The sequence below is a fragment of the Leuresthes tenuis genome, unplaced genomic scaffold (assembly GCF_036924035.1).
Source record: "Leuresthes tenuis unplaced genomic scaffold, fLeuTen1.0.hap1 SCAF_14, whole genome shotgun sequence".
NCBI lineage: Eukaryota > Metazoa > Chordata > Actinopteri > Atheriniformes > Atherinopsidae > Leuresthes > Leuresthes tenuis.
In genome coordinates this window covers 13,562,481-13,580,762 of record NW_027325368.1, presented here as the reverse complement: position 1 = coordinate 13,580,762, position 18,282 = coordinate 13,562,481, and the positions used below count along the sequence as shown (strand labels likewise).

The window sequence follows — 18,282 nt, the reverse complement described above, 5'->3', positions numbered from 1 at the left end:
CATGACAAATTCTATGACTTTGCCTTGTTGTAAATATGAATATATACAGACTTACATTTTGCTGTCGAATGTCCATAGCTGGATGACTGCGTTTTCCCAATAAAGATCCTGAAGTGTTTCCTGTGAGTGGTGAAAGGTGTTTGTTAGCTGATTATTCCACTCAGGTGTGGATACTTAACAACATACCTTTTTTTTACAGCTGTGACACTTTGACATGTTACTTTGGGGAGAGCAAAGAAAATAAAGAAAGCAAAATAAACTCAGCAAAAGCTTCTAATAGTTTGATATGTTCTCGAGGTAAAAAGTTCAGGATACACAGTTACATCCAATGTCTAGGAAGTTGAGGACTTAAGGTAGTGTTTTTCAACTCCGGTCTTCAGGACCCACTGCCCTGCATGTTTTCGATGTTTCCCTCCTCCACCACACCTGATTGAAATGATCAGCTCGTCATCGAGCTCTGCAGTGGCCTGATAAGGAGCCATTAATTTGAATCAGGTGTGTTGGAGGAGGGAAACATTGAAAACATGCAGGGCAGTGGGTCCCGAGGACCGAAGTTGAAAAACACTGACTTAAGGTGTGGTTAGGGTCATTATTCTGTTTTAGAATCCTCTCCTCTTTAGTCGTTTTCCAGGCAGTATAGTGTTTGCTTTTAGAATTTGCTGCTATTTAGTTTAATCAATTTTGTCCTCCAATGAAATGCTCCCTGTGCTAGTGATTGCAACACACCTCCAATGCATGACCACATGGGTTTAGCAGTTCGTGAGGTGTTACTCCACAGGGCTTATGCATCGGGCTTGTTTAAATGTGTTTTTGATGCTGAATGAGGCTGAGGAGGCAGGAAATGTTTTCCTTTCATGAATCTTCCACAATGGTAATTTGTGTGCAGATGTCATTGCACAGTAGAATAGTGCACCACCACTCCACATTTTGGTAAATCCTAACATTTGTTCTGGGAAAGCCGTGATTTGGCTTACTTAAATATCGATTAATCTCTCAAAAAAGAAAAAAAAACACGTGAAGTTCACGTGAAATTTTTTTTATTTTTTCCTTTCAGAAACCCCCCCAAATTGCTGGCATATTCATTCATGAGTTTGTAATTGCTTATCATTTTTTAAAGAAGTTACTCTTATAGATTCTTAAATCAATGTCTATGTGATTATGATCAGATACAGAACAATCCACTTGTTTATTTAATTTTCTAATGACAGTAACCTGATTTTTGTTGATTATCAAAAGCTACGAATTAGTCTTTCATTTATTGTGAACCAAATTGTCTGGAGATGTTAAAAAAAATTTAAAAAAACTCATGCAATACACAACACAGATCCGTGTTTGCGCTAATAAGTGAATGATTGATAGAGCATACTCCAGAACTAAAACCTAAAAGATAAAACTCAAAATATGATGTCATATCTTTTCCACTAACTTCAATGCATCTGTCTAATGAAATGTCTTTATTTTGCTGACTTGCTTGGGGAAATCACTCTATTTGACATGACAATAACAATGATCTAATTTACCTATCTTGAACATTTTTAGCCTGATGACACTTGGGATCGTGGTATCTGTTGACCTTCATTTGCTTTGCTTTCCCTTTATTGCTTCATGGCAACTTTAGCTTTAGAAGAGGAGACTTTACAAGCACACTATGGCAGCTGGATGTTTTAGCTTCTTTCTGGCAAGATGCTTAAACTTTACAGTGGCTTAAAAGTCATTAATGACTGACCAGAATTTGTTGTATGTCATTACAAAGCAATAACTGTCCCAATGGTTTACTATTTGGAAAAAAAAGTTGCTCAAGACAGGTGTCTGTTGACTCAACTTTACACTGAGTGAACTCTAGCCAAACCCTGCCTCAGCATTGGGAAAACAATTTTGGCCCCTGCTCAGTGTTTGAGACGTGGTGACATCAGGTCGTGGGCTGTGGAGCTAAACTGACTGACATAATAAAACTGTTATTGTCTCGCATGTTTTGCTGTGTAGAGTGAAAACAAGTATTTTAGGATCTATTAACTGAGGTGTGAAAAATAAGAATTTATAGGGTGGAACTAACAAGCAAAATTGCTTGTAAAAAGTAGTGTTAGTGAGCTCCGTTGTGTTTAATTGCTGTACAGGGGGGGTTATGTGCAAATATTGTGTTCCAGGGTAAAAGCTCTATTTGGTAAACTAAAAGATCAGCAAAAAGGTTCTCATTTTTTACATTCAAACACACAGATGTGATATTTTATACACCAATATTGTCTTTATTACAAAATATTCAATAACCCAACTTTACACTGTACAAGATACAACATAGTTTACAGCTTTTGGCTATTTACAAAAAAGTATGATCTGCATATCAAAGTGAATAAATCTAAAAAGGCAGGTTGCAATCACTGTAAGCTTATTGAGTAAGGCAAAAACTTGAGACATGACGTATTTACACTTTCACAGATCCAGTGAAATGTCTATGCACTTGTAAAGATACAGGCTATGATAAAGATATCTGAAGCGCTTCATAGTTCTGAAACTGCATCAGAGAGTAGTGCTCAAGCTTATTTTTTTCACAGAAAACTCAAACCGTAGCTTTAATATAATGAGAAGCGGTAATACATCAACGTATATGCCTGAAAGACACCAGCAGCCAGACACTGCACTAAAGTTTCTGTGGCCTCCAGAAAATATTTGAATGTACAGTACATGGAGCATTTTACACGTAGAGGTCATGCACTTGTGTAAATGTTGTGCTTATCATCATGTATGTGCTTTCTTCTTTTTGGATGAATGCCATCTTTAACTCCTTAGTCTATGTGCACGTATGCCCCAAATGCAGGGATGTATTGGTCTTCTGTGTGGTGTTCTTTTGTGACTGGTCCACTTTTGGCATAAACTAGTTTCTATAGCAGCACACGTCCGACTTAGTAGAACTGCTCTACCTTTGTCTGCTCTCATTGACCTTTATTGGCTCCTTTCCCTCAAAGCAGCCACTATCTCTCTCTCTCTCTCTGTCTCTCTCTCTCTCTCTCTCTCTCTCTCTCTCTCTCTCTCTCTCTCTCACACACACACACATACACACATACACCCGCACACACACGACATTACAATAAACCACTGTGTATCAGGGTGATATCAGGACATCAGGTAATCATTTTAAGTCTTTCCAAGGTTCAAAAAGACACTTTTCAAGTCTACTGATGATGATGTCAGTCTGTTGTGATATTTTGCTCTTTGTCAGGTGAGGCAATAAAAATAGTAAAACTCAAGATCTATGGAAAGGTCAGTACTTTGGTTTTCTTTCAACAGGAGTATCATCACTATGGCTGTTAACTCTTGTAAAGTCATGCACTAGAATAAATATTTAAATATGTCATAAAAAGCTTTTATCCAGTGAGCGCTGAGTATAAAAAAAGGATTTTGTGCTGTTCCTGTAACAATTTAGAACTGATCACACATGCATACACACACTCACAAATACACACATGCATGCTGACATACAGCAAAAAGAAACAACACAATTTTACACAGTAAATAATGCAATATATCCTTGGCATAATCGGAAAGACAGTGCAAAAGCAATAGCATTATCAGTCTTTTTCTGGGTATCAGTGTATATATCCTTCATACATGGAATATGCACTTCATACAAAACAAAGACTCACACTATACCTGGATCTGAAGGGACCCAAGACCACCACAAATCTAATCATCTGTTATAGAGATGTTAAAAGAGGATTTGAGATTCCGGGTGCCCCTCTCTTCACTCCACATTTTGAATCCGAAGAGTGGCAAGCAGTTAAAAATCTCTAAAAGCAAATATGATTGTCCATATAATTTTGTGTCTGAGAAAGTTCATATCCTGAATTAGCACACCCTGAGTTGTGCCTGTAGCTCAGGGTCAATAGGGAATGTCTGGATGGCCTGGACTTCTGTGGGCCTCCAACCAGGGCTTTCTCGTAGCATTCCAGACAGTCATGTCTTTCTTCCTACACTGCTACATCTGCAACAACTGCCACAGCCTCAATTTGAATCCCTGTCACCTCTACGTCCTCCTCCTCATCCTCTTCACCCACCACAGGCACACAGGGTGAGGGCAGACACATTGCTTGGCTGTTGCTGCTGTTGGCAGCATTTATCTGTATGCTACCCATGCTTGCATGAGCGGTCAGGCTGGCAGCAGAGGAGACGCTGCCCAGATTGGTAGGGACGCTTGTCTTACCACAGGAGTGGATCCGGCGTGCCAGGCTGGCAGAACGCATCACTGATGAGTTGGTAACAGTGCCAATGCCCTGCACCTTCCCTTCCAGGAAGTAAGTCAGCATTTCGCCTTTGCCTTTTACACTGACCTTGCCTCGGCAGACCATGTCATAGTTGCTATTTAGTAGCCGATAAACCTCCTCAGTCACCTAAATAAAGGAGGCAAGAAAATACAGAAATTTAAGTCAACATTGATCAAGAAGTGGCTCCAGCTCTTGAAGTTTTGAATACTTTCTCCCTCAGCTTTAGGTTTGCATTGCTAGCTATGATAAGTACATGAACATAAGACCAAGTGTGTTTTATAATACTTTTCAATTATCCACAGTTCTAATGGAGGGCTGGAGATTATTTCAAGTTCTGAACATTTTGTTAGGCCTAATTCTAAAATTTACTGTTACTGTTTTGTCCTTGTTTGTTTTCTTATTAATTTACTCATGATTCTCCGTGATAGAGGAAAAACAGATTTTGGAGTGTGCTGTATACTAAAATAGCAAAACAATATTCCATTTACAAAAGTAGTCAAACTCCTTGCCATCACGACCAACAATTGGTCAGTGTTCCTTGTGATGCAATGGTTCCAGACGTGAAAAAGGTTGGAACCACTAAGAAATGCTTATATCTGGTGACTGAACCATATGAACAACCTGGGGTAGAAAGGTAACCAATAAGCCATTGGTTACTATGAATAAGACCCTGAATTTCACTGTGGAGATGGGAAGAACTTTTTAGAGAGACAATCATCATTTCAGCTCTTTGTTAGTTAGGCCTTCACAGTCGTCGTCAGACACACATGATGAAGGAAACAGGGCATCACCTTGGATGCCATCCTGGCATTCAAACATGGTGGCAGTATCATGCTGCTGGAATGTTTGTCTCAGACAGTGGTTGCAAAACTTATCAAGACAGTATATTTGAGACCTTTGATCAATTTAAAAAAAAATAAAAATAATCAAATTACTCCAAAGACTTGTTATTGCTCAGCCATGGAAGAGTACTGTGTGTAGACTGAAGAGAAAAAACCCCAAGACAAACACATAACCTGAAAGGAATCAGTTTGTAATATTAGTAAATTGTTTGTTTTTTTTGCAACTCTGGGTGCTTGTATACCTGTATTTTTCCTGGTACTCCAGTGCTGTCCATCCGACTGGCCACATTGACAGTGTTACCCCAGATGTCATACTGAGGTCGCCGTGCTCCAATCACCCCTGCAACCACTGGACCCACATTGATGCCTGTGCAAATATCAACCAAAACGTGTCATTTAACTGGTGTTTTCCAGCTGTCACATTTCCAGTCACTGTGCATATGAACAAAGAGGTTGACTTACCCACTCTCAGAACAAACTCATTGTATGACTGGTAGTTAATTTCATCCAAAACATCAAACATTTCAATGGCATAGTCTGCTATTGTGCTCAGATGATCATAGATAGATTTTTTGGCCTGAAAAGGAGAAGTAAACAAAAAGATCAGTGTCTTCACAGGAAGCTACCAATCACATCCTTCTCAATGATGTGCTTCATCAGTTTACATGACAGAAAAACAAGAGCAAAGTAGAAACAAAAAAAGACAACCTTAGTACCGATGGTGGGTACAAGTCCCACAGCTGCCATGTATGTACTGCCAATAGTTTTGATTTTCTCTATGTCCTTGTAGCACTCCTTATCCATGAGCTGCAAAACACACATTCAGTTAAACACTCAATACTACAAAGGGAACTACATCAAGACAACTGAAGGTAGAGTAAAACGTGAAGTTGACAATCACACCTCATCAAAGTCAGCAATGATTTCATTTAGCAGTCTCAGGCACTCCACTCCCATGTTGTTGCCATCCAGCTCAATGTAGAAATCATTAAAGTTTGGAATCGAAGCAAACAAGACACCGACTTGTGCATAGGACTGATAGTACAGATCCTGAAGGAAAAGACAAATACAGTAAAAAATAAATACGTCCTCTGATGTCATCTTTTGTTGTTTTGCTTCCTGACTTTTCATCTACCTGTTGGTCTGTCTGCCTGCCTGCCTGTTTATTAACATGGCTCACCATGTTTCTGGGGTTTGACATTAAGAAGTGCTGAGCCACGTGTGCAGGCAGAAGATTGAAGAGGATCCTCCTGTTGTCCAGCTTTACTTTCTCCATCCCATCTCTTTCCTCCTCCGCCTGAAGGCACACAAAAAAATCGAGATACAGCTGTGAGTGCCAGAGTTTGTTTCACATTTTCACCACATGGGGTCGGCAAAAAGCCTTCTGAGCTTCTCACTGTGGACTAAGCCTCATAGTTGGATGAGTAGACACGGGTGCAGAGTATGACTAATGCTGCTATTTAAAAGGTTAAATGGCTTAAATGTAGCTTTAGCACTTATGTCCACTTCTACGTACATGAAAAACTTAGTTCCAAGTGAAACAGGGTTCAATAAAGATTCTTTCCCTTGTTTTTTTTCCAAAGAACAGACTACTGGCAGCCTATAATAATACATCCTCACATAACCCTCACAGATGAATTCTGAAATTTCCGCACTTTTTAAAAAAAGCCTCTGTTACAGTTGTAAGGTTTAAGCCTTCACAGATGCATCAGTGCACACTACCTGACCTGCACAGCCCAAAGGAAGTCCAAACGCAGTTTGAGGTCAAGTTGCCTGGAGTGGAGGGCCAGGGCACTGACAAAGAGCAGCAGAGACAGGATGGGCTCATAGCCCCGGATGTGGAAGGACCCCCCACTGTGGATGAGACCAACACACAAGTTAGCAAAGGATCAGACCACACAGAAAACTACACGGGAGGGTTGCCTGGACCCCCCACAGTGTTGAGAAAAATCCACACTGTTTTACTTGTGAAAAGTATGAAAACAAGGTCTTGTTTTTTTTAAAGGGGAACGTCAAATCAAAATAGCTTTCAAAAATGTACTTTAAAGCTAGTGAAATTTAACTTTGCACCAGAGTATTTTATTAGAGAATATTTAGAGAAATCTTCATCTTAATATCTTTGACAAATTGAACATAATATTTTTTCACTTTCACATTTATGATCAGATTTCCAATGAAATTGGCCGAGCCCTCCAGCACTGAGCTAACGGTGTCCCATCATCCAGCCCACATTGTCCTTTCAGGCTTCTGATTTGGAACTAATAAGCATGTGTGCTGCTTCAAAGGGTGGAAAATGAAAGAGTGTGTGGGCTGAAGACAAGCATCGACTCCTCCATACACATAGATCTCAGCACATGCACTATAAACGCTCTTCTAACTCTTCTATATCAAACAAACATAAAACTTTCATTCAAATTTGAAGCCAATCATTGTATCTGACGCTCAATTGATGCACATGATGCACGATGCCTCAAAGCTTGATCATTTTCTTTCAGTTTTGATAGAATGTGTACATTCCTTGCATAAAACTTCAGGAAATGACAGAAATCTAAAGGGCTTGTTTGTGTGTGTCGGGTGTTTGTGGTTATATTGTGCCGTGATTCTCACCCTGCTGTCTTGGGAAAGCCACTGAGCTCTAACACAGTGACATAAAGCACTCCCAGAAGAAGCATTAGCGCCATCTTTGGCAGCCAAGAGACACGCAGGAAAAGAGCCAGGGTGAGAGTGCCCACCACACAGGACAGAAAGGCGTAACGGGCACCATCACAGGGCAGCTCTGCCATGGTGTGGTTGACTCCGCTGTCCACATCAATAATGACAATAGAACTGTTTGTGGTGGCACCCCACAGCCAGGGCATACAGCCCACCTGTCAAAGGTAAACAGAAAGACACAAGTTCATAAAGATTGCAAGATATTTGAAGACAAAAATATGCTGACCTACATTTTTTATACCTAACCATGATACTTATCTTTTGCTAAACAATTAAAAACATTTAGAAATGTTCAACTAGGTGTTACATGCTGAAAACTCTGGATACATTATGAGACAAAAAAGAATATGATAACGGTACTGTAATTTAATATCGAGCAAGAATGGGGGTAACATTTCCCTTTCTAAATTACAACAACTGAGTGCTGTTAGAAGAAGAGCTGATGTAATACAGCGGTAAACACAACCCTTTACCAAATCTTTTGAAAGATGTTGCTCAAAATTAGAATATGCTGTAGCTATACGTCTTTGTTTTGGTTCTCTTAATAATAATGATAATTTTCAGGATATTGATGAATTGCAAATCAATGCATTTGTTGTTGTTTTTTTTACAGTGTCCAAACTTTTTAGAGAAACTGGCCTGCATATGTTGTGTCGATCACAAGCAGGAATGAATGAGCAGGATGGATTCAGCTTAAGCACAGTGGCATATTTTTCCTACTGCCTGGTAAATGTGGTGGGGTCATTTGTGATAGATTTTTACTGTTGCGCCTCTTACTTACCACACAGGCCTGGGCCACAGCGTAGATTAAGAGCACTATGAGAATACAGAGGGCAGTGCGAATCTGAATGGTCAGGCACCCTGGAAAACACTAACAGACAAAACAAGAAATAATAGGATATGCAAATCACAGCAAATGTGAGGAAAACAACTGGCAGAGACATATTTTTTTAAAGTGAAAGCAACACTATCTATGTTTTTACAGAAGAAGATTAAAATGGGACAAAGTGTTGATAAGAGAAAGAATACTGTGAGGGACGATGGGGTGTAAGGCGAGTAATGAACAGAGAATTAGGGAAACTTTGATAATAGCTGTGGGGATAATAGCATTGTTTAAAGATCAACAAAGAGACAAAGCATGAACCTATACAAGCTGCAAAGTCAGGTGTGAGGATGACCATCAACCTCCACAAAAGCTGAAAGTAACAGACCTGTTTTTAAATACAAGATGTGGGCTTAAGAAATAACCAGGTAAGGTAGGGGCAGCTAAGGGAGAATCTGTATTTACCTGTACTTTAGTGATATGCAGGTACATGATACAAGCTATGAGGAAACAGATGCAGAAGACAAGAAGGACAAGTACCACTGTGCCCCTAAGTGTAAAAAAAGAAACAACATAAGGAAATGAAGGTTAGTATAGTATATATTTTAAGATAGTATAGAGACCTGAGAATATGTAAAAGAAAGAAAAATCAGTAAAAATGAATCAATAATTATAATCTTTTTGTACATACTGTGGTATGATGAGAAGATAGACAAGGCCAAACAAGGCAGCTAGGATCAGGGAGAGGACCACTGCGCTAGTGAAGTACTCATCAGGAACCTGGTGGTACTAATGAGACAGCAAAAAGGAATGAGTGACACATTTTAACATGATTGTGATAATTCACTGACTTCATCCACAACATCTCACTGTGTATATAGAGTGCAATGGATGTTTTAAATGCCTCACCCTATGCTCGCGCTCAGAACACTTATACATGAGTGTGAGGAAGTTGAGGTCTGCTGTGTCTGATTCGGTCTGACGGGCCTCGATGAGCCGACCGATGTAGCGGTTGACCCGGGTTCTGGGGCTGCTCTGGACCAGGTTAGCTTGGTTAGCGTTGGACCGGTTCCTCAGCTTCTGTGGAGCCGTTCGCATGGCCCTTCGCTGGTGGAGTGAGAGTGAAGAAAGAATATTCATGAGAAGCATGAATGAGAAAAGTTAATAAACACGATGTGCTGCAAGCGTTCTTTATTCTATGGGCTACTTCAGTATATTCATATTCAGAACAAGGGCGAATAAGAGTCAACAATAAACACAGCAGCTGATTATACTTTCAAATGAGAACATTGCTTACACACTTAACTTCATCATTAAATGCATCCCACTGTGTCTAAGTGTCTTTGGTTGCCAAAGTGAGCAGCTTTGCAAAACATTGGGCATTGGAGCAAAGCCAGAGAGTAAACATGACAGAGTGAGAGGTGTTTGTATGTGTTTTGGGAGGAGGGGGAGTTTTCCACAGTGTTCATCACAGGGACATGTTCAGCACTTTACCTAATGTTTCAGCCCCTACCTGCATCTGCTGATTCTACCTTTGTTTATGTATGCTTACTCTACTCATCTTATTTACTTCTTTGAATTCCTTTTTACATATGGTCTTCCCTCATCAATCCCCTGTCCTGTTCTTCCTCACTTCCTTTTCACTTCACTTCACTTCACTTCACTTCACTTCAGTTTAGTTTTCCTTCACACATCTTATCTCTTCTTTTTTCTGCCAGCATTTCTTTTTCCATCACTTATTTCATCCACCACACTTGTTTTAGGTTATTTATAAGATTACAATACAGTGGCCTCTATATTTTCACTTCTCATCAGGTACATCAAGCCTCCATGTCCCTCATAAGGCTCACCTTCGTGCCTTGAATAAATGTGCCACTTTACATAGAACAAGTCCATGCAAACTGAATAGAAAATTATCCTTCGACGCAAGGTGTATTTTACACATTTTGCATTTTTTCTGTTCTGCTCTACACTAATCTGCCCTCTGTCTATGATGCGGGGACGCTATCATTACTGGACATACAGACAAAAAAAGGAATCAGGAAGTAGAGGTAAAAATGAACTAAGTGTGGGTACAACACTGAGGGCAAATTAGAAAAATGACAGGATGATAAAAAGTCAATTTTAAATGTCTTGCACAATAACTATTCCAAACAACCTCCATGTGTTTTTTGTTTTTTTTATAAAAAGCGTAAACTGAAATAAACTATTAACTCTGTTGGATTACTTTTTTTTTGGGGGGGGGTGCCCCCACATGTCACATGTTTTATGTAGCCACAGTTTGATAATTACATAGGGTGTGAACACATGCAGTGTATACACACACACACACACACACACACACACACATAAAAATCTGTGCTTAAACAGTCTTGGCAGGAATTGTACAGGAGTTAAGCCACATGATTTCTTTACAGATTTGTTGGCCAGATGGCAAGTTTCACTGACAGTTTACAGGATGTGGAGGTTAGTCTCCGACAGGACCAACAAACTGATCTTTTCAACTCTCCTAATTATACAGAACCCTTCCTGTAAAAGCTTCCTGAATCTTATTGCAGTCAATTCAAAAAGGAAATGATTTTCTAATACATGACATATAAAAACGTCATATCATATTTCATGCCAAAATTGAGGATTAGAAATGCTGCATTCAAAGGAAACGTAAAGGAGATTGTGGTTCATCTAATTTCAGTCTATGATAGAGATGGTAGAAAGGAAATACAGGGGAAAGAATCCTTGAGAATTATCAAACATCAGCATGAGTTTACTACAAGTATGAGTGCAAACATTATATTGGTGTTATAGCTGTGGTTATGGAAGCAACTCTTGTACATTGTAATATCTATATCTAATGTCTATAGGTGCACAAATCATGAGAGAACAAAACTATGGATAAAGCAGCGTACACATTTTGTTGCTCCTTTAACGATCTCGGAAGAACCTGTGGATTTTACACACTTGTGTTCCTGTTGAGATGCTATCCTATTTTTTTCATTGAAGTGTAGACAGGCAAAAAGGTTTGAATAAAGATCCGGCCACATTTGGGAATCAGAACATTTAAACAAACTCTTATTGATCTTTTTTTCTACTGCAAGAAACTCCAAACAGAATGTCTTTGAGTAAATTACAACACAAACAAACACAGAAACATCAGCGCAGACACTGAGAGTTTATACCTTATCACCATCCTCGCAGTTCATGACATTGGAGAAGGGAATCTCAGCCTTGAACATCTTCCTGCAGTGCATAAGCTGTACTAGTAAGTAGCACACAGTTTTGAACTTCATCTTTTTGGCAGGCTTTATATCCGAAAGAATCAATCCTGGGAATATCTGCCACCAGATAAGAAATGGAAAGAAGGATTAAAATGTGATACCCCTCACAGTATTATATATGTATGAGTCTATCACTCTAACTCATGCAAAGGCATCCGACAGTATGCACATGCACACAGGCATGCAGCTATTATCATCAGGCAAAAGAATTTAAATAAGAAGTGGTTAAAATAAGGTAGGTCAATCCCTGAGGTGATTTGTATAATTTTAGGACTCAGCTGTCCCTAAAGCTGTTTCAGAAAAAGTGATAAAGATAAAGAGTACGTTAAGGGCTTTGAGGAAAACTTTGTGTGTCATTTTTAACATGATATATATGGTCTCCTTTTAGGTGAGACCCAATGGCAGCAGCCTATCTAACACTACAGTCAGGGCATATCTTTCCATGAGCCATAGCTTCGATTAAGTTGAACGATCAGTTATATTAACAGGATTAGCAAAGTCTTTCACATAGCAAAGAAAAGAAAAACAACGGTGAGGTTTCACATTTAGAACTGTGGAACCTATGTACGAGAATAGGAGGAGAGGAGAGGAAGCATTGGGGAGTTGTTCAGAGACAAGACCGAAATTCTCTCTCCAGCTGCTTGTGGCACATCTGCTGGAGACATGCCTGTTTCTCTGGAAGTTTATCGGACTGTGCAAATTTGAGATGATAGATGCCACAGGCTATGTTTTTTTTTCTCCTCTCTTTAAAGCCCCAGCCGAATCCATTACATGGTGGAGTGAGACCAGCACAACAACACATGTGTTCAGGCTTCATCATAAGAAGCTGGATGCTGTATTCCAACACTGGAGTTAGCTTGTAGATCTTGGCATAGAGGTAATGGCTCCTTTATAAATTAGCTACTTTTACATCATGCTATAAAGATATTAAAACTAAATCAAATAAATTCAGTTACTGGTATCATTTTATCCATTTTGTACACATACTTGACTTAACAAAACATACCTTCCGTCGGTGAGATGGCACAATAAAGAAGGTTTCTATTTCATGTTTCTGGAGGAAGGCATTCCTTTCATGACCATTTCCAGGCTCCACCTCATAATCTCCATTTAGGCACTCAAGTGTAGATTTAGTGATGTGAACTTTCCTGTGGCACAAACAAAGGCAAGCTTAACACAGCTGGTCTGAGAACCGCATAGCTTCGGAATGAACAGCTCTGAACAGAAGGAGATGATCGAAAGAAGCTCCTACGTTCTGCTTCCGCTGGCTTTTGAGCATCATAAGAAAATGACAAATGTACCTATGTCTAGTAGATGTTGTTCCTGCAAAACAGCAGTGCGCATGCTGACTGTCAAATTAATATGCTTTAATCTGCTAAAAATTTGTTAAATTGCTTAAAGTTTGGGAATTTTCTATTAAACAACAACACACATTGTGCTTATTGTGTCCATGGATGCTTCACGACCTTCATAATAATCACCATGCTTGACATTGTTAATATCAAATGTCCAATCATTCCTGAATCACTACTGAAAACAAGTGCTTGATATCACGAAAAACTAGAAAAGGCAAAAAGCAGAGATCATAATATACACCTGCTTTGCAAGATTTATGTTTTTTTTGTAAGGTTTTGTAAGGTTTCTTGTTTTAAAACTTGAATGATTTTAACATCTCGAGGCAAAAGAAAAAGCAGTCTAGTAGTCCAGTGCTACTAAAAGTAGAGAACAACATATATCTTAAAAACTTAATACGGTGCTTAACATTTTTTGATTTTGTTCTTTTAATCTTTTAATTTTGTTCTTTTGTTTCCTGTTTGTCTTAAAGAGACATGTTGTGCTTAGTCACAAGTTCAGAAATTCATTGACTACTTGGTTAGGTTTGTAATGTTGATGAAGCAAATTTTTTAAATTAATTTTTACAGTAATGCAAGACCTCCTGTCACCTCTCTGCTAAGAATGCTCCATTTAACCTCCTGTTTCTTTAAGCAACAGTTTCCTTGGGTGAGTATGCTGATTCACAAAGGACGTTAAGAATATCTGGCCATTCTTTGTTTGAGGTGTATCAAACTAACCACTCATCTGGTATTATTCAATTATTTTCTGCTTATGCTTAAAAATGCTATAACCTCACGAAAATAAAAAAAAAAAACAGTTCACATAATTAGACAAGACATTCTTCCATGGCATCACAGTAGAGCAGACAGGCACACGTGTGAAAAGCTTGTGATGCTTGTATGCCTTTACAATGTTCAATACTGACCCTGGCAGCCCTCCAGCTTCCATAACGTTGGCCAGCGTCACATCATTAGACCAAACATCATATTGCCATTTCCTGAGGCCCAGCACTCCACATAGCACCCGACCAGTGTGCAATCCCACCCGCATGTTAAGGTTGACCTCTGTAGCCTCGGCAACTGACCTGCAGGGTTCAAACACAGGGAGAGTGAGAATGAAGTCATTACCTACAGTATATCTATACTAATATCTGTATCTATACTACTTATAATCAGAACATAAAAAGGCAGCATGGAAGACATGCACAGAAAAGCAGACAATGCTACTTTAGCATGCATTACAATTAAAGTGTATGAGCTGTATAGTTACTGAATTAGAAGTAAAGATATACTTATGGGTAGTTTTATTTGTTCTTTATTAGCAAATAATTTCCAATGTTGCATACATAGATAATTTAATATTAGATACAGTCTTAATGTTTAATAACTAAGCTCCAATACAGGTAATTACAATCATTACATTAAGAATACACAAGCCCTAATGAAAGTCACTGTTTATGAATACATACGACATCTGAAAAGATGCAGGAAACAAAGAGTGATCAAAAATGCTCCTTGCTTTAACTTAAAAATAGACTTAAAAAAAATACCAAAGATGAGTGGTGTTGGGAGGAAAGTACAAGATTAATAGAGTCTTAATAAAGTCATGAAAGTGTTAGATAGATAGTAGATAGATAGTAATTATTTTCTTTCTCCATAAAATCCATTTCTTGAAACCAACTGCAGCTCAGTGTTCAGAATGAAAGAAAAGTTCAATCCTATAACTCACGTAATAGTGTCAATCATGTCGAGGCCCATCTCTACACAGCAGTGAGCGTGGTCAGTCTTGGGTTGGGTCAGTCCGGACACACAGTAGTAACAATCCCCCAGGATCTTAATCCTGCGACAGTGGTTCTCCTGTCAATCAAAAAGACAGATCGAAGAGAGAAGGTGTTATTCCATGCAGAGAGAGATTATTCAGTATGAGTCAGTGAGTAATAGACGTTGTAGTACAGTGACAGATTTTTAATCCATCAAGGTTTTGTCAGTTGGCCCAGTAATGTTCAAGGCTGACAAATGCACAGAAATGTCTTGAAGTCCTGCAAAGAAGGACTCATAAGACTCTCAATCATAAAAGCTCTAGTTCAGCTCACACCTGCCACATGTTGTTTAGCTCTGATCCAAAGACCACAACTGTCTCTTTGATGTGTCTTTGGGCATGTCAAATGGAATCTAGTTTGTTGTGTGACGTCAAAGAGAGAACAACAAAACAAGAAAAACAAAAAAATCCGACCTGTATTTTGATAAATGGTATCTAATTACTAACAATTACATTTCAAAGATTGATAGCACACTCGCTTGCCTATGGTTTCTAATGTCTTTCTTCTTCTTTGAGAATGTTTTAAACCATTCATCTCATTTCACTTTGCATTTCAAAGGATAAGTGATTGACAAAAAATAACTAATACTTATACATGACCTTCTATCAAATGTACATTTTCCATCAGTTAGGTTGTTTGTCTGCATAAACATTAAGAAGTTTATATCGGACAAATAGAGCCAACAGAGAGTTGTGTTTTTATCACTGAAGCAACATAAACACAACAATCACATTAAGGTTCATATAAGTGTCAATCCTACATTTCATCATTGAAATTTGAAACTAAATGGCCCCAACAATACAACAGATCAGTCTCACTTTAGGGAACAAGGTGATTCACTCACACTTTGGAACAATAAGCAGTGGCATGAAAAGACAGCTTACAAATATAACCCATCATTAAGAGGATATGAGCAACAGACATTCATTTTACCACGGAGACCAGGTTACCGTAGGCACCGCCTCATAATCCTTCATTGTTTCCATGGAGGTAATGGGATTGCTGCCCATGCATGTGAAGAGCACAAAGACTCATAATTATGCACATTGGTGGGCACAAGACAAGACAGAAGCTCTATTTTTAACATGGGAGTCACATAACTTTCAGTATTGCAAGACAGGTAGGACTCGTTAGCAGCAAATTTCCCTTTTTGTACATTTATTTGCTGTGGTTTCTGAATGCTCTTTGGCATCAAAGCTGTTCATAACAAATATATTCTTAGATCCAAATTTACAAAGGAAAGAATGCAACATGTTGGAAATGTAGATGCTGAGCAGCTCTTTTCCCCTGGGAAATACATTTGGTTGAAATACAGACCTAGAGATTTATCATTATCTTTCAAACAATTTAAGAGTGTAAAAAGATAAGCAGCAACATGCCTAAGCTTGGCCACACTAGAAAACTTCATCTCTCTCACGAATTTCATCAGTTTTCATAGCTTAATGAGCTTGTGAAGACTAAATATTGCTCACAGTTATCATTAGTGGAATCCAGGTAATGCACATTTCAAAGCTTTATCAATACATTCTTAAACTCTGTTTTTAAAAAGCAGTTGCCATGGGCTGCCTTGAGCATTTGACAAGCTCTTAGAAAATACAGGCAACTGATACCCACAGATTAGGAGGCATTTGTATGAGAAGGGCAAAGTCTTTTCGTGTAGCTATTTCATCCATTTGAAATTGAATTGGGAAATGAGAGGAAAAGGTCAAGTTGAAGTCTGGAGGGCACAGAAAACTCAAAGAGGACTAGTTGCTAGAAAGACAAATCAAAACCCTTGTGTCAAGATCATGCTTGGCTGTGTTGTTGTTGCTTTGGTTTCTGAGTCTTAGGTGGGGGGTGGGCAGGTTTCCTGGGAGCCTGGGAAGGAGTCTGGATTGCTCCTGCTGTCACACCTGCTCCTCATCTTCCCTCATCAAGGAGCTGCAGGAGCAACCAGTCTTTGCCAGAATGTCTCACTTCCAAAGTGGTAATACGGCCGACTCCTATGTTCCATAGCGAGTTATTCCTCGCACTTACCTAGCCTTTTCTCCTGCAGTATTGCTACGTCGTCCACTCACCATGCTCTGGTTTTTCGTGCCTGGATTGACCTCTGCAGTTGGATTCTTGACATCTATCTGCTTCACTTACCTGCCTGCTTGCCCTGCCTTCTTCTTAATTATCTCTCTCTTTCTTTAGAGTACCGCCTTACCTGGATTCTCCCTATGGTCTACAACCACCTCCTCCGCTCAATAAACTTTTAACTTTTATCCTCCCTGTTTCCCGTGTCTGCTCTTGATCCGACTTATTTTAGGCGGCTAGCAACCTAGTCCTGACACCTTGTGTAACTGAAAAATTGCAAAAGACCTTCAAGAAGATTTAGCAGACTCTGCTTTCAGTGTGCACTGTTCTGCTGTGCAGCCTGGATGGATCAGGAACTAGCAGATACTTAACAAGTACTTAAGAACTAACTCATTCCCCAGGTTTACAGTATGAGGAAAGTAATGATCAGTTAAGATAAGTCAAACAATTTGTTAGTGATCGCTAAATCAAGTCCTCCATGGAAATAGCACGATGCTAGGTATATAAAACTGTTTATGAATTATGTCATCACTCAAATAACATCTGTGACAGTGCACTGTACTCCATGTTACTTTGGAGACCCCTCTGCACCATCACCCTGAGAGGAAAAGAACAAATAAGGACTCTTGCTAAATCTTTTAGATAACAACCAAAAAAACTTGCTTTGTTGTTTTCTTTGTTTTTTTCTGCTGGTACAAATTATTTTCACTGTATTCCTTCTGATTCTACAACAATGCTACAACAATTAAGTGGCATGAATACAATGAAAAAAAAAAACAAGAGGAGCTACTGCATAACTAATCAATGATACGTTTCACTTTACATGAAGATAACAAAAACGGCAGGTAATGGTAAAGCAATGAGGAACTAATCTGTATGATGCACCTTTTACATAAAGGTACACAGAAAGGGTAACCAAAGGACAGGCAGTGATTCAACAGCCAGTATTGAAGAAATGGTGAAGATCAAATGCAGCTATTCTGCATATGAACGCTGCTCTCTGCAATGTAACATTACTGAGTATGGGCAGAAGACAGTAGCTAATATTTAAGTGATCAGTCATGAATGAGTCATTATACTTTTTCTGGTGTCCACCTACTGGTTCTGAGTAAATCCAGAACTCTCATGAAGAGGCAGGTCTGTAAAATCAGTTTGAAAATTA

At 39.0% G+C, this 18,282-nt stretch overlaps 1 protein-coding gene across 3 annotated transcripts in view; it reads right to left on the bottom strand.

Moving 5' to 3' along the window:
- Positions 1–2,235: 2,235 nt before the first annotated feature.
- Positions 2,236–18,282, bottom strand: part of LOC140269336 (adenylate cyclase type 1-like) — a 36,731-nt gene continuing 20,684 nt past the window's right edge. Inside the window, exons 5-20 of one of the 3 annotated variants that reach the window (XM_072364385.1) lie at positions 14,972–15,099; positions 14,169–14,327; positions 12,915–13,056; positions 11,810–11,965; positions 9,543–9,740; positions 9,325–9,422; positions 9,099–9,183; positions 8,592–8,681; positions 7,706–7,965; positions 6,826–6,952; positions 6,279–6,395; positions 6,002–6,148; positions 5,807–5,905; positions 5,561–5,675; positions 5,341–5,465; positions 2,236–4,382 (exon numbers count right to left, since the gene is read on the bottom strand). In XM_072364385.1, coding sequence (XP_072220486.1) covers positions 3,963–4,382; positions 5,341–5,465; positions 5,561–5,675; positions 5,807–5,905; positions 6,002–6,148; positions 6,279–6,395; positions 6,826–6,952; positions 7,706–7,965; positions 8,592–8,681; positions 9,099–9,183; positions 9,325–9,422; positions 9,543–9,740; positions 11,810–11,965; positions 12,915–13,056; positions 14,169–14,327; positions 14,972–15,099 — 2,466 coding nt within the window. In that variant the 3' untranslated portion in view covers positions 2,236–3,962. Of the gene's footprint in view, positions 4,383–5,340; positions 5,466–5,560; positions 5,676–5,806; positions 5,906–6,001; positions 6,149–6,233; positions 6,396–6,825; positions 6,953–7,705; positions 7,966–8,591; positions 8,682–9,098; positions 9,184–9,324; positions 9,423–9,542; positions 9,741–11,809; positions 11,966–12,914; positions 13,057–14,168; positions 14,328–14,971; positions 15,100–18,282 lie in introns of those variants that run through there. The other 2 variants (XM_072364384.1, XR_011907603.1) reach the window with 2 other exon arrangements.